General features: G+C 36.8%; 1 protein-coding gene across 40 annotated transcripts in view; it reads right to left on the bottom strand.

Annotated features, from left to right (window-relative positions):
* The window catches only part of ANK2 (ankyrin 2), a 328,177-nt gene that overhangs the window by 61,954 nt on the left and 249,405 nt on the right, over window positions 1–16,818 (bottom strand). For all 40 annotated transcript variants that reach the window (XM_072335041.1, XM_072335035.1, XM_072335029.1 and 37 more), the window contains 2 exons: window positions 15,103–15,201; window positions 9,702–9,774 (listed from right to left, as the gene is read on the bottom strand). In XM_072335041.1, coding sequence (XP_072191142.1) covers window positions 9,702–9,774; window positions 15,103–15,201 — 172 coding nt within the window. The remainder of the gene's footprint in view (window positions 1–9,701; window positions 9,775–15,102; window positions 15,202–16,818) is intronic.

Raw genomic sequence — 16,818 nt, 5'->3', positions numbered from 1 at the left:
AAATATCAAGAACCTGAAGCTCTTCTCCAGGTACGTGAAGAGACTGTACAGGAACTGTATTCAGAGGCTACACATCCCAGCCAGTAATTCACTCTGATACACTCAGAAACCCAAAGGATTGTAAGGGTTAGGGAAGTGTTATCAATGCTGTCTCAGATAGCTTTCACTTGGGCATCTGGACTACTGCCGTTCATGAGATTTAAAGACATCATAAATGTTACTGCAGCTATTTCTGGTAGAGGGTCTTTTTTCCCTCTGCAAAATGTTATTAACATTACAAACTGTATGAATGGTGCTCACTCCTCAGGGAAGACATCTCGATATTTATTTACATGAAACAAATCAAACTAGTTTTTCTAGCTTGATGTTTCAGCTAGCAAATATATACCCACATTTTTTCACCTAAAACCAACTAACCTTTGGGATTTTAAAGATTTTTTTTTTTTATGTGTACACAAATATTATATGTAAGAGTTCTAAATCTCTTCAGTATAACAAGAACAGCTCTTGAAAATTCCATCTGCCCACATTAAGAGGGAGAATCTGGGCACTGTTTCACAGAAAACAATAAAATGCATTTAATTATTGCATGTTTCCCATCTTCTAACAGACGATGCCTTCTGTTTCCTGGTAATGTCACATTAAAAACACAGAGCTTAAGGAAAACTTGGAAGATATTAAGGCAATTATGTTAACCAAATAAATAATAAAAGGAGCTTCAAAGTTAGATTTCATATAAACTAGATTCTAATAATCACAGCAGACATTCCATCTATAATAGAAATGAAGTCTTCATCACTTTGATCACACCCACATCCTTAGAAAAAAAAAAAATTAAAAATCCCATCTCTACTCTTATTTCAGCTTTGGCCTCCCATCAAAGAGTCATCAGTAATAAGTCTAAGCAACACTAACTGTTTTGTGTGATGTGAACATCTGCAAACAGTAGTAAGGGTATAGATGAATATTTCAGAATGTCTTCGGAACATCTTATCTGTTGGTAACACAGCTTACTTGCTAGCATACTTGTCTTGAGTGAGTGATCTAGAAGCTAACATCACTCCCTACTAAGCCTTGTTACCTTCCATCTTTACTTAAAGAGATGAACAAACACAAAAACTGTCTATGTAAGAAGCGCTCATTCATCCTACCACTAACAACGTCATCATAAGAATATCTCACACAGCTATACTTCCTAATCTCAGTCAGTTCGTTCTCCCATAATTTGTATAAAAACATACAGCTGTTATCTGCTGGGAAGAAATCACATACTCAGCTGACCGTGAGCTTCTTTATTTTGCAATTTTTACAAGTTCTTAGTTTTAGTTCTTAGTTTTAGTTCTTAGCAGTACAAGAAATTACCCTGTTTAATCATGTTAGCAATGCTTCACTCACATTCTCCACTAAATTAATGACAGTCATGTTTTCACACTTACTAAACAGTTCACGACACACAGAGTCCTTTACATCAATCTTCAGTGACTTCCAGTGGCAGTCTATGAACTCATGGGTGTATTTCAGTGAATTACACACTTAGTGATTTATCTTCTATTGACTTGAAAAAATACCTTCTTTTCTTCAGTGATACCAATAGACTTTTAGGGGCTTACCTGATGGGGAAAACAGTTTACAAAACACCTAAAGCTGACATTGCGCCATGTCTCAATTAAAGAATTCATGTTCATCCTCAGCCTCATCAATGCCACTGCTCATCTCCCAAATACATCTAAACATTTTGTCAAAATCTGCTTTTCTGAGTAATGCCATATTCTCCAGGGCAGATATAAAAGGAAGAAAAATACACAAAAGGAATTACCAATTGGCTGGACTCTTCTAAAAGAAACCCTAGGATTTTACTGGAAAGGAACAATGAACAACAGAAAGTCAAACAAAAAATTCGCTACACTAGGAATCTATGTATATTTAATACTTAAACAAAAAGTGGCAAATATTTGAGATCCTGCACTTGCTGCTGCTATTATTCTTATTTTGAAGAATGCAAATAAATCCCAGTATGTTCGGTAGCTTTTCCATAACATACAACGTGTCACGGCCCTAATGTTCTCTCACCAGTGATTCAGTTCACCCACTAATCTGTTTTCAGTGGTCAAACCAATGCCTTGGAATAAAATGCAAGATCCCCCAAACTCAGACCTGCTGTAGATGTTTGCAACAGAGAGCAAATCTGAGAACTGGGACAGGAAAATTCAATAAACTTAAGAATTAAATACTACTTCATGCAAGGAAGACCTATTTCAGAAACCAATACTGGGCAAGTGAAAGCTATGTTAATGGTTGCTAGCAACAACCTTCTAGTCTTACATTTTTATTTGCCATGACCAAGCCAACCAATGGCATAACTCCTTCAAGCAGCAAAGAGAAGCACAGATCTTCTAGGTCTCATGAATCCACATATATCAGAGTGCAGAGCTGTGCATTCACACACGTTCAGAAACACTGAAGCCAATGATTCAGTGTTGTACCTCAGCAAACTGTCTCACAGCAGGAGCTACTATGTCAGCAGCAACATCACACAGCTGACCTGACCAGAATCCCAGTACAATTCTGCATCATGACATGCAATCATGAGGTGGGGAGTCTTCTACTCTGCTGTGTTTTGTGCTGGAGATGCACTCCCAAAAAAACTCCTTTTGTTCTTCATTGACTCAAAAGACCCTGAACTTTAAAGACACAGCTGCCACAGAAACTGAATTTAAAAGGCAGCAATCACATGATTGTGTGCAGACTCACAACCATGAAGCAGGAAGCATGAAACATGCCCTCTGAGAAGCAATCAGCACTGCATGTATTCATTGACTGTTCAGTTAGGCAGGTAGGCACACCAAAAACAGACCCAGCGTGAATGAGAAACTTTCTTCCACCAGCCCTTTCAAATGAGTATATCACGGAGTATATCAAGGAGTAGGAATAAATTCTATTTCTAACACTGTCAGAGTTACAGTGGAGCTGTTTTCAAAGACTGCACTGAATAAACCTAATCAGCTCACAGAAACCAACAAGCAATCAACTTAATGCTCAAGTCAGCAGTTATACATGATTGCTCTTACCTGTCTGCTTTTTTTTATGCTGATCACATATTATTTCTGTGTACCATTAACACATAATATTCATATACAGAAAATAGTAATTAAGATCCATTGCTAGGATGTCTGTTGGCAGAAGGGGAATCATCTGAGCAGATCTTTAGCATCTGAATGGACACTCAAACAGTAAGCATTTGTGTTACTATAGTTGAGGAAAAAAAAAACCAAAACGTTTGATGCTGATGATTTCTCTTGCTTGAACACAGGTACTAAGCATCATAAATCATGTAATGCTCTACTAAGAGAAACAGGCTGCATGCTGAGACCACAGATCTGCTCCTTCAGTGACAGTCTGGCTGAACACAGAGAATTTTATTGAACCACCTGAATTGGAAACTCACATTGATATTCCTGTCCTTTTCTTCCTGATTTTCCTCATTTCTGAAGAGGGAATGGCTATTTCCTACATAAGTTACTGATTAAACGAAGAAACAATCAGGAACCTCTTTGCGATATTTCAACAAAAATATTCTTTAAATGCAAAATAATATTAAAGAGACAACAGCTTTGGAGAATGCAACCACATTCAACCCCTAAGCAGGATTGAACAAATGCCTGATGAACATTTCTAAAGCTAAAGAGGTTCCCCTTTCCCCAGATTATGCTACCTACCGTAACCAGGGAACTATACAAATGTTTGATCAAGGAAGCAGTTTTAAATCTTCTACCACACCATTCTGGCTATACAGCCATAGCACTAGCCCTTTTTGGGAAGCAGCAACAAAGGTTCTGTGTTCTGCAATTCAAGTGAATCACAAAAAGATAACTTCCATATAAGAATTCCTCTGGAATGATTAAAATAAACAGAAAATATAAGAAAAAGTTAAAAAAAAAAAAAAGAAAGATACTTGTGATATAATCTGCCAGAAATTGCTTTAAATAGATGTTTTTATAGCCAGATAAAACTATATGAATTTGCCAAAATTACTGTTTTCTCTGCAATGTGCAGTCTACAGCTCCTCAGATATTTGCTGCTTCTTACAAGTAACAGATGGAGAAGGGGCAGCTATGGCAAGCATGATTTTTTCAATGCAATATTAAGTCCTGATGTAAGCTTCTTAAAAGAAATGCATAACACAGTTTCCCTGACACTTGCCTTGGACACTTCTCATTCCTGAAGTCGATCCTCTATTTAATGGCTCCCACACTCTTAGAGCTTCCCTGAATTACAAGAGGTAATAGCTATGGTATCTGTAAAGCTGTTATGTTGGATCTACATAACAAAGAATGAAAGTACTGTCTTTTTAGAACTGGGACAAGCTATTCCCACCTCTCTAAGCCACAGAAACCTTGGAAGGTCATAGATCTTAACTGGCATGATGGCAAGCCTGAGGTCTGGTGGGGCTACTATGTGATCTACAGTCAACTGGGGACTTGAATGAGTTCCTTGCATGGTAACAAGAGGAGCAAAAAACCAGACCCCATAAAGAATTCTGAAGAGAAAATACTATTAAAAGAACACATTGGAGAAAGTGACAGAGAAGTGATTCAGGTTTGTTGGTTTTTTTTTTTTTTCCACCAGAGTAATGCTTTATTCTCATGAAGAAGAAAACTCAGTGTACATCAAGTATCAACTATGACATAGTAAATTTTCTCACAATATGAAACACACCAGGCACTAAGCAAGGAAAGCTTGCCATAGCTGTATGGGCATCTGTGAGCAAAATTACGCACTTGTTGAAGTTAAAAGACCTAAGGTATTTCCTTCTTAAGAGGAATTTAAAATACTTACTCGTTTTGCCTTTGGAAAATTCATATGGCAAGTACCTTTTTATGTAGCAGTTTTTAAAAGATTTGTAAAATGTTATATACTGATACCCAAGTCACTTTTCAGAAGGAACAGCTGACCAAGATATCTGCTATGCACAGAATGGGTAATATTACTCTGCTTCGGAAAATTTTTAGCTAATTAAGGTTAATGCAAATGTAAAAGCAGTCAGCTTCTATCAGTGGTGAGTAGAATAACATCCAGTAGCTTTAAAGACATGTTTAGATCCGATGGGTAAGACCAGTCAAAAATGCATTTTCCCTATTTAACATGCTGATTAAGATATACTGCAATGAAGAATCTGTTGTACATCTCCCTCTAACTTCAGTCTCTGAAGAAAATAATTCAGTGCTCAACATTGGTCATACAGTAACAATTTAGGATAGAATCTGTAAGTAAATACAGTACTGTCTCCTGGTCTTGCCCATGCATTATTCCTTCTTTGCACAAAAAATGTGTCTGTACTTTTGGTCACGCCTGCAGAATTCTCTGCTAATTTGGTTAATTCTATTTTCCATTAATAACATGGAAGCAAATTAAGAGAACCAGTTTCTTTAAAACTTGGACAAAATTTTTGCAGCCTATCCACAAACTCCAATTTTTCACTGCTAAAATGTTGACAAGTGAGCAATCTTTAGCAGATTCTACCCCGACAAAACCAAGTTTAATTCCTTTGTAATGACAATACCAGATACTAACAAAGCTATATTCTGTCTGAAGGATTTCAATGGACAAATCCAAATAAGTCTTTGTTGTGACTTTTTTCTTTGCAGCTCCTAGCAACAATGTCAATAAAGCTACGGGAGAAAAACTGATCACCTTACTATCACACTGAGTATCTTTGCATTGACAAGATGCAGACAAAAAAAGGCAACCAACCTTCAGATTTGCTCTGGCATTAGGGTGTCTTGCACATAGAGGCTAAATAAATAAAAAAATCCTCCTTTTGCTCAGGCAGAAGGATAAAAATATATTATAAATAATCTCTACAACATCATGTAAGCAAAAGCTTTTTTTGTCACTACTGTATGCAGGTATATTAAATCTATTAAATCACTTAAGGACATGATGATATTTCTATGTCTTACTGACCTTATATTTAATATTATTTCATTACTTGTAGGTGGCTGTTTTTTTTTCAAGAAATACAAAGTTATAATACAACACTTCATGTCTCAACCAGGCACTGTGAAGAATCTTTACCAACCTTTAGGCAAGCACTCCTCATAATAGGGGTGCTTTAAATCTGGATATTAAGATTCCATCTAATTTTTCAGACTACATTGATTATTTGCACATGATAGCTTGCACGAATCTTGTCTAAACCTTTTCTGCAATTGAAATGTCACAATTAACATCTGTGCAACGTGAACAGCCTCCTTGGGAATGTTATCGCTACAATACTATCTCACCTTTTACTTCACCTTTACTACTCCATTCTGCTTGCAGAGTAGTCTGGCCAAAAAAAGTAGCTTGTCAGAACTACATGGTAAAGCACGTGTACTGACATAACAGAAGATGCAGAAACATGTGGTTACACCTATCAACATATTCTCAAAGGGACAGTGAAACCAGAGCTTTTAGAGGTAAACTGGATTGAAAACTGAATTGGAGGGTAAGGAAGTCCAGACTGACATAAATGAGAGCTTCTTCAATAACCTGTTTTATTGGTCAGTATTGCATGTTCCATATGGAGAGCTACACTTCTTGTTCTGTCTCAGATGGGAATCACAAAGGTAAATCATGTAGCCCATGCAGTTCTTTTGCCATTAAAGTAATATAAGAAATGCGTACAGACAAGCAGCAACATGCTCCTCAATACAATATTGATGTAAGAAAAAAAAAAAAAAAGTAAACCTAGATTTCATCATGTGCCTGCACTGGCTCAGTCCTAACAGAAACATTTGCATGTGCTTACTTTCACTAAATCTGCAGGTTTAACTCTCGCACACTTTAAATGATACTTTGCAGCAATTGTCCTTTACTGCCCTAAGGACACCTCAAGTGCAAATTACTTCCTTTGTGGCAAGAGCTTTAAAGAAACTACGCACTGTAGTAGTACAGACAAATGACAAAACCAGATACAATGATAAAAATGCAAACTTCTTTCTTGTACCGCTGTATCTGGCACAGACACAGGTTTCAGGAATCTCATCACATAACATCTATGCCTGTCAGAATCTGAACTGCTGTCCTGATTCGAGAGGCGAACCACATTCTTAACCTTTTTGTTTGTTTGTTTTTCACGATCAAGCATGATCTTCTGAACACTGATTGTTTTACATCTGCACTGTTATGACTCTGTGCAGTGTCAAGCAAATATGTTTTTTTTTAAATTGAATCAAAACCAATTTTAAAATAAAAATATAACCGTGTTGTGTTCAAAGGAAAGGCCATACTAAGGTACAGCAAAAGGTAAAGAATTCCAAGTACCAATGCTAAGTGCTTAATGTGAAAGTGATACATGAAAATTAAATTCCTTACATGCCAAGCCCAAGTATTTGATAGGCTACATGGTTCTTTATTTCATACTGCTAAGACTCGATTTTAGGAGTAGGAATACCGTACTGCTAATGTAAAAGCACATCAAGTACACAAACAACTGTTTCCCTAGCAAAATGCAAAATTATAATCACCCACGATAAAGAGGTTCCACAATGGGATCTGAAATATTTATTTGCTCCAAAAGCCTTGTTGTGTTCAACTTTATCATTGTATGACTACAACTGACAGGTTTATCATGTCATATTAATTGATTTCAGAACATGCTGTGCCACTAGAAAGCTGCTCAGAACACAGTATTACAGAAACCTTTTGCTAGCCTCTGACAAAGACTACATAATCACTAAGGGGTTCATGTTCTTTGTTTAGGAAGTTCTCCAAAGAGCCCCCAGCCATTTTATGCTCTCGTGATAAATACCATCCACGTTAGCAATTTTTGAAACATACTTGATGTTTTGCCTCTAGAAACTGTTTTTACAAGGACAATGGCATGAAGAGCTTTAACTTTGGCCAACCTGCATGACAACCCATAGCAGGATCACATAGGTGCTCATCAGTATGGGCACTCAGCACAGGCCCGAAAGGAAACGTGCCAAAGTACTTCTATCATATCAGCTGGTTATTGACAAACAGTAGGTGTCAGACAGTAACAGAAAGGAGAGAATGTTAATTCAATGCAGTGGAGATCATTAGTCATGCTGGACAGCCACAGTACTTTCTGCCAATTAACTAAAAATACAGGTAGTAAACCCTGGATTTTCCCTTCATCCTCCCACCCTTCAGGAAACACACACTGTGCCACGTTTTTTAAAAGTAACAGAATGGAGCAGTGTTAGGAACCCAGATTAGGAAAAATTTTGTTGTACAAAAAACAAACACACCAAGTCAAACACAAAGAGAAAGTTTGTAAATCTTACTCCATGAATTTCTGCTAATGACACCCGTGCCATTATATACTTCCCCATCACTGAAGCGTTCATCATCAGAATGTTTAAAGGCTGTGCAACATATAGATTCACTTGAGAAAAAGGAATACCCCAAACATGAATTCTGTAGAAGCAGAAAGACACACTATGCTTTCCAGATTTAAAGATAGCTCAAGAGTAGTTCTCAAGAATAAAGGAAATTAAATCAAAGTGAATGTGATGCTAAAGGTCTTCAATATTAAAAGAAAATTATACATGGTTGCTTTCACTTGAAGTTTTGCAAGCACTCAAAAAAAAATAAGTAAGCAAACAGTATCTGTAGACCAAACACAGTATTTTCTCAAGAATGTAACTCATTAATCAGCAAAACTCTCAGAGTAATATGAAGAGTTTAGGAATATGAATGCCATTAACTTCAAGTAAAATTTGGAACCACAAGCTCTTTGTAAAAAGAAAAGAAAATAAACCAACCAATTAACCAGCACCTTCAACTCGTTCCTAATAACTTTGGATTTTTTGAAATCATAATCACTCTACAGATTATTAATACAAGAGAATAATGACAGTAACAATGAAATGTCATATGTAAGATACTATAATATTAGTTAATACCATTAATCATCAAAAAGAACTTAGAATTGTTTTCTTCTTTTTGCAAATAGGCATGCATTCATCAGATGCTATGGTGATAAAAATTTGTAAGCTGCCATTCATCAGGCACATTTTAAAGTTATTTCCTTAATTCTTAAAACCACAGTACTTTAGCAGTCCCTACAGAAGTTCACAGAACATTTTGGGGAACTTAGCTAAGCGATATAACATATGCCTCTTGTCTGTACACATAGAAACGTCCAGGACCAAAGTGCCAAGTTATTAGCATGTTGTTACTTTATGTCATGCAATATCCATCTGTGACTTGTGTGTGCCAAACACCCCCCTCTAGGGAGCAGCCTCCTCACCTTCCACCTTACGCCTCTTCTTACACGCATGTTTCCAATTAAACAAAACTCCTAGGTAAATGTATCTGAAATAAGTGGCAGCGAGCCAAAATACTTACTGCTCAAATTCCTCTTTATGAGAGGGTCAAATTCAGCTTTAGAAAAGCATTACATTTAAATTCAAAAATGTCAAGAAATGTTCTCTTTTCCTGATTTGGTTCAGATAAGATAGTATGGGTGGTTTGTGGGTTTTTTTGTGAAAATGAAACAGGATTCCAGTTTGGTTGATTTTTGGCTTTCTTATTCAAATACCATGATGACTACATCATTTAAAAAAAAAGTTATTACATAGATCATCAATCACTTCAAAATAAAGATGTCCAAGTTCTTAAGCAGCTATCCTATGCCTGTATTACAGGTGGCACAAGTGATATGGAATAGGAACTTAGGCAAAGTTGCTCACCTTCTTCATCTGAAACATCCAGGACCTCAGTCATTGTTTCGGGTACATTTAGCTTGTGCTTCTCTGTTACAGTCTGCAAAGACAGAATCTTTAATCCTCAAATTAAGCACCAAAAGAAGCAGCAAAGAATATTATCATTGAATATTTCAACAGCAGCAACAGTAGGATCTGCTGAGATACTTTATAACAATTCCCATCCCCTTAACGTTATCCTTCATCATTACTTCACAAGTTCCTGTTCACAGTGCTGTATGGGGCAAGATTTGCTCAGTCAGAAAAGTACAACACACAGAATAAAAGCTAACAAGCTGATCAGAGAGGAAAAAAAAGGAAAGAAAAGCAAGCTCTAAGCAAATTTATTTTTAAGTGCTGCATGCAGAACAATTCAGTTCAGTGTTTCCAAGATGATTTTAAAACGAATTAGGTAATGTCTACAGAAGAGTTTCAGAAAGTTGCATGTGGCATATGGAAATTATTAAATAGTAAAGCATTTGGAAATGAAGTTATGATGTGAAATTTTTAAACTAAAAAAAGCTGTGAGCAATCTACACAGATCACTTGAAATATTTCCTTCTCCCCTCACCCCCTGAAAGTGACTACACTGCATATTAATGACATCCATTTAATAAATCCTGTATATTCCCCCAAATCATGTGCACAGCAGAACAAAGTTATTTGGAAATTCTGATTTTGTGGTAGAGAGCAAAAACGGATCAAGTACAGCTGGAAGGACATTTTAAGTGCAAGAGAACAGAGCAAGAGAATGTTGTAAGATGTTTTTTAATATGATTTGATCTGCATAAATGACTTCCAGAAGGAAACAGAAGATGCTCATGGGTGCTGAATTAAGAATGGGGGCATCCTTTTAGCAACAAGACAGACATTGGAGAAGGAGAGAATGAATTTAATAAAACTGTAAAAAGTGCAATGTGTAAAAAAGCTGTTTAAAGGAAACTCTTAAGTGTGTTACAATACAGGAGACAAAATGTCAGGGACTTAAATAACAGCAGCGATCAGAACAGCATTAGTCACAACAGAAAAATAAATATTTCCCTAGCTCCACCCAGATCTGCAGCCAGTCCGCTTCGCTGAGGAACTGTGGAGGGAAATCACATCATCCCTTTAAGGTATGTAGCAGCAGATGTGCCCATCTGGCATGGAAGGGAATGTGAAGAGTACACGTGTCTTGTGAAACTCCCACTGAGGTCACACTTCACTCCCTATTGGGGATGGTATCTATCAAGCATAAATTAACATTATACGCAGAAGCAGTGAAAGAGTATATAATCTGTGTGACAGTTAATGTCAGCCAAATCTCAAGGACTTTATGCAGCACGACTTTGGGAAAATGCCCACTGACACCAAGCTTATCATGCCTTTCCAAATTCTGCTTCAGATTTCTATCTGGCTAATGAACTGACAAAGATGGCACTTTCGATTATTCTAAGATACTACATCTCTAAAAATAACTAACTTAGCAATTGTGATTACTCTGGAAAAGTGTTTAATGAGTCTGCTTTACATTTCTGAAAATGTATTTAACTTTGACACCAGTTTTCCGTTCACCCTCTTGAGATACATGGAAAGGTCAATGACATTTGCTTCAAATGGAAATCCTAATTAGGCTTCCTGAAGTTATTCTTACACACAATTCATTAAATTACCCATTTCTGTTGCTTTTTGCTCTGCACTGAAAAAATAGTTTATATTCACTAAATGCCTCCACTGATATATCTGATATCCCCCCTTGCACTGCCATAGCTTGTCTCAGGCAGAAAGGTCAGGCAGCAGTAGGGCATTAGAGCATCAAAGCCAGATGTGACAGATGCAGAGCAAGCATATGTTCAGGTGACACTGACCTCATCTCTTCAACAATTAAACTCATTCTAATCAAAAGAATCACCAACACTGTGCTAAAGAAATAAGCCCAAGTGAAGTGGGCTGTATATTTTTCAAGCAAATAACTAATGTGTATGTAAGTATCAATTTATTAGCATTGTAATTGCCTCTTTAACTATATCTACTCCAAGTGTAGGACAAATTCTATACTGTATGCTCTTCATGTAAAATAACTGAAAATTCAGGAGAACAAACAGACAGGAGATGATCAGATTCTGAAGGAAGGGAAAAGAAATGCATTGCCTAAGAGTCACAAAACATTTTGTATGCTTGTTGTATGACCAAAATTTATCTAAGAAAACTTGGTTCCCCATTCACCTTAAGTACAAAATCAATTTCATTAGAAGAACACAGGATGTTACAAATACAAGAGGTCACAAGCTATATGTACAGAATATCTTCTCAAATGTATGTTGGGTATATTGTCTTAGTATTTGCTTAGATCTGCAGACCCTTGTAGCTAAGGTTTATTTATCACAATATCAATTTATTCCTAAATCACATGCATCCTGGTCCCTGGAAAGCACAATCTCAGATATTATTATTTATTGACAAATGAATAGTGATATTTTGTTTATTTCCTAATTTTCCCCTCAGTATAAGAAAATTATTTCATAATTTTAAACCAAGAAAAAGTTTGGAAAAGAGAACTGATGTATGTGGATGTGTTTGTGTATTTCAGAAGAAGAAAAACTTCGCAATGACATCTCTGAAACACTCAATTCATTAGGATAATTAATGCTACATAACTCCCATCAGAAGCGGGGAATTAATTTATTTTTGCTTTAGACAAAATCTTCCAGAGTACTTGATTTTTTTTTAAAATTTCTAGGCACATCAAAAAAAGCCAAATACTCTCAAAATCTGAAATCCTTATCTAATCCCATGAATGGCCCACTTTGCAAATTGCTCAGTGCATATTTCTCAAAGTTGCCACTGTTCGGCACCACTGACAGTTCAGTTATGTACCTCACTTTAAGCTTTTGTGTTTAAAACTTCCATTGTGCTCAAGCATAATAATTCAGATGTATGTATATAAAACTATATGCTCATTCAGCAACTGCTTACTCTACAGCAGTATAACATTAACAATCTGCAGCTCTTCATGTATTAATTTGTCCATGGCAAGTATATGTTTATTTGTACAAACAACCCCAAAATTAATTGCAGCACCTTTGAAAGCCTGGCTTATTCTGACTGACCTCCTATTCATTTCTAAACTAAGTAAAAATACATGCACTATGTTGTCTCTTTTGCTTTATATTCACGTAGCTTCACTGATACTTGTGTAAGTAAGAACATTTGTTCAGAGTTAGACCAAAGGCATTGGCATTCAAGATGTTTTCTTCATGTTAAATGCCAGTGACTTGAATATTAATAAAGAACCGACCACTCTAAAATCCTCCATGCACCACTCCACTACAACCTTACAGAATGAAGTAGCTATGGTGACAGTAACTTTTTTTCAGTACTAAATTGCATGTTCTGGTTTAGCAATTGCTAGCCCCTGCTGACTGGAGAACTTTACTACAGGGAATGCCTGAAAGCGCCTGCTATTTCTCTCTCCTTTATAGCACTTGTTCAGAATTATGTTTAATCAACAGTAATCATGATCTGTAATCATAATGTGGTTCACATCCTATATATCCCTAAGGTGTAAGATTCAGACAAATTCAATTCTGAAAAATCTGCTGATTTTACTGAGGGTTCCCATCTGACTTTTAAAAATGGAGCTTTGTGCACAGTACAAGATTTCACATGTCTCTCATATGCAAGCATTATAAGTCACTATGCAAGTATTTTTTGGTGTTTGATTCCATCACAGACCTCAAGCATCTAGAAATAGGTTGAAAAGTCCACTACTCTCAAAGTTTAAAGAAACATTTATCCAAAGTAAATAACTCACAGGTGCCTTTTGACATGGGAATTCTTACTGTTACGAGACATGTGACATGTACATGACAGTGTACAGGGCTGTACAGTGCTACACAACACACAGTAGAAAGGATGGTACAACTTCTGTCAAGCACACATAGAAAGTGGTGACAAGACAGCACAGAGAGTAGCAAAGGTGTCATTTGAGGATAAAAAATGTGCCTTCAAGAACAGAGCTAATGTTTCTTGAAAAGTGCTATCTATATATTTATTTATTTTTTTGATCTTCAAACAGATACGAAAGTGCTTATGCATGCACACGTGAGATGTGTTATATGATTGAATAAGAACCTAAGTATTAACAAAATCATTCGGTCTTTATTTAGAGACTTCTGGAACTATGTTGGAATTCCTTGTCCAAACCTGACTCAGTTTGATTCTTGCAGGTCATTAATAAATTATGGCTAACTCCATTTGTAACCCTATGCCACGCTGCTTTTATTCCATCTTCCTTATTTAATATCAGTAGAACTTGCTGTCAGCATGTAGCAAAATCAAAATTATTATGGATGTCTTAGGGATGGATATGGATGTCTTTTTACAAAACAGTCTGGATTTCCTCCCCTAGCCCCTTCCCTAATTGAGTAGTGGCATCTTTAAAGCACTAAAGTTACCAGTAATCTGAGGATTTTCACATCTGTGAGCTCCTGAGTGACACTTAGATCTGTTTTCTAAACTTCTAATGTTTCTTGCATTAAAAAACAGAAGCAATGAACCTACAGCAAGGTTTCAAGATAAAATGCAGTAATGGAAGTTTATATTAAAATTGATTTTTTTAAATGATGCACTATTTATGACATCCTCCCTTCCTAAATGCTAAGAAGTCATAAATGGGAGGTAGAAGTCCAAGAAGAGAAAACCCTCCCCTTCCAGATTGTCAGAATCTGTGTTTTTCCTGGCTTAAAGGAACAGTACCATCTGGCTGATGTTCAGCAACTATTATTCATGAACTCTGAAGTCAAAATACAGATTACCGAGAACACAGAGGACTGAGCACATTCACAAAAATTCTTTCACATTTTGGAAAAACAGGATCCATTTGAGTGAAAAAAAAAAATGACCAATGTGATTCAGAGCAAACAACATTAGGGCTGGCACTGCTCCATGGCTGGTACAGTTCAGATGCTAAGAAGCTTGCTGTGGTGTGCTGCAATGTTTAAGCCTCAGCAGGTGTTACAAGAAGTGTGGAAACATAAGGTGAGAGTGAAAGGGAGAGGTAAAAAGACAAGACAGGATCTAACCAGCTCACAAACTACTGGAAAGTTTGGATTTGCAGCTTGGACCTCTCTCCAGAAATAAAAAAGTTTTACTCAGTCCCTGAATAGCTGTTTTCCATCTGTATGCACATAAAATCTGTTATCTGGCTCAGTAAAACCTAATGTATTGCACACACTTCTACATGCTTAAAAAATCATACTGAAAGCACTACAGCACTTTTGCAAAAATCAAACAGAAAAAGGGACTTAGACCAGAAAATAAAAAGAGGTTTGTGGAGAATCTGAGCATAGAAGAGAAAGACAACATTCTGAATAAAAAACAGAGAGATTTTAATGCGTCTACAACTCACAGTTGTGGTGGTAGTAATCTCCTCCGTTACAACCTTCAGCGTATCGACCACTGAGATATATCCCAGACGCCTAGCAATAGCTAAGGCAGTGTTACCATTCTGAAGAGAAAAAGAGAAGGGAAGAGAGAGAGAGAAATGAGAGGGAGGATTGTGATGTGAACCAATGAGATCACTCTCAACACTGCATGAGCCAGCATTTCCATCCAAAACAAGGCGCAGCCTAGGAAAATCACTGTTTTTTTTACTGTTACATCTGACTCTGTCTTTGCAACTCCTTTAAGACTATAGCTCTGGTTCCCATGGTAACACAACACATACATCCGCCTGCTAGTCTGAATTATTTAAAAAAGGGCGGTATGGTTTAACCCTTAGGTGGTCAAATTCTACGCTACAAGATGGCTCGTCTGCAGAAGTTCATGGTTCATGTAGCATAAACTGCTTTATATGAGAGAGACTTCTGAAAAATATATATATATATATTTAAAAATCTTAGACTTCCATTTCCAGCTGAAACTGTTAAAGCTTTACCTGGCGCAGTCCCTCTTTGAGGAATACAAGATTATGGCTGTATACTCCACATACAATTCTGTTCCACTTTACAACAAAATTTTACATGCTGTAATAGTAAATACAAGCTGATGATGTACCAAGCATCAAAACCTATATAAGGCTTGGGGGTTGGAAACTGTTTTCCATTTAAATACGCTTATTTGCAGTATACACGCCCATTAGATACATGCTATTCAGTAAACACACATTGAAATGGTAATTCAGTTATTGTTTAGGTGTATTTATCTTCAATTAATCACTTAGAACATTAAAATAGGTTGAGAGGTAAGTACTATTAATTCAGATTTCTGAACCTAGTGTGTAAGTTTTCAATTTAAATGAACAGTAATTAAGATTGCTGTCTGTCTCACTGCATTTAAAATTCTATTCAAACTGCTTCAAAATAGCGTCCACGGTAATTTATTTCAAGGAACATTTCCTCTGCAGCAAAAAGCCAGACACAACAGGAAACAAAATTAATGAACCTTCTCTCACAAAAAAATAAAAAATAAAAATACTTGAAGTATCAGAAACTTGCTAAATCATCCACAACTCTTTTGAGGGCATAACTTCCCAGCAGAACTAACCAACGTGACTGGCAGCCAGTTCAGCCTAAGTGGCCGCAGAGGCTGCTCTAAGTCACATGGCTCTGTGTGATGTGGCAGTCCTTGGGCCTGCAGTATTCAGCTTGGGGAGTGGAGAGAAGGGGCATATTCCATGATTCTTCACACAGACTCGCACCCTGAAATGTTTTATATTTCTTTGAATTCAAGCATGTTAAAAAACGAGCTGGCCTACTAGGGGAGACATGGAAAACCACTGTACAGAACGATTTCTCTTGTGATACCGCTGCTCTGTGTGAAGAATATCAGCCTGAAGTCTTCTCCCTCCTTCAGTACCAGGTTATCTACAGTTTAAGTTCCTGCGCATTAGACTATCTCAGCAACCGTAAAGCAACATAGGGTTTGTGAGTTAGCAGCACAAAAAGAACTGGTAAGGATCTTCACAGAACAAATAACATGACTGTTACTGTCACTTACAGGTTAATATCCCATATCCCAGTCCCATATCCCCCAGTCAGCTGCTGCAGGTCAAAATTCTCTTTTGTCAGTTTTCTTTTTTAAAAGCAGCATTGTGTGAACAACAAAGCTACCACCTGATAAGGCA

This window comes from Excalfactoria chinensis, chromosome 4 (assembly GCF_039878825.1).
Source record: "Excalfactoria chinensis isolate bCotChi1 chromosome 4, bCotChi1.hap2, whole genome shotgun sequence".
In the NCBI taxonomy this organism is placed as follows: Eukaryota; Metazoa; Chordata; class Aves; order Galliformes; family Phasianidae; genus Excalfactoria; species Excalfactoria chinensis.
This window is presented reverse-complemented; position numbering and strand designations above follow the sequence as displayed.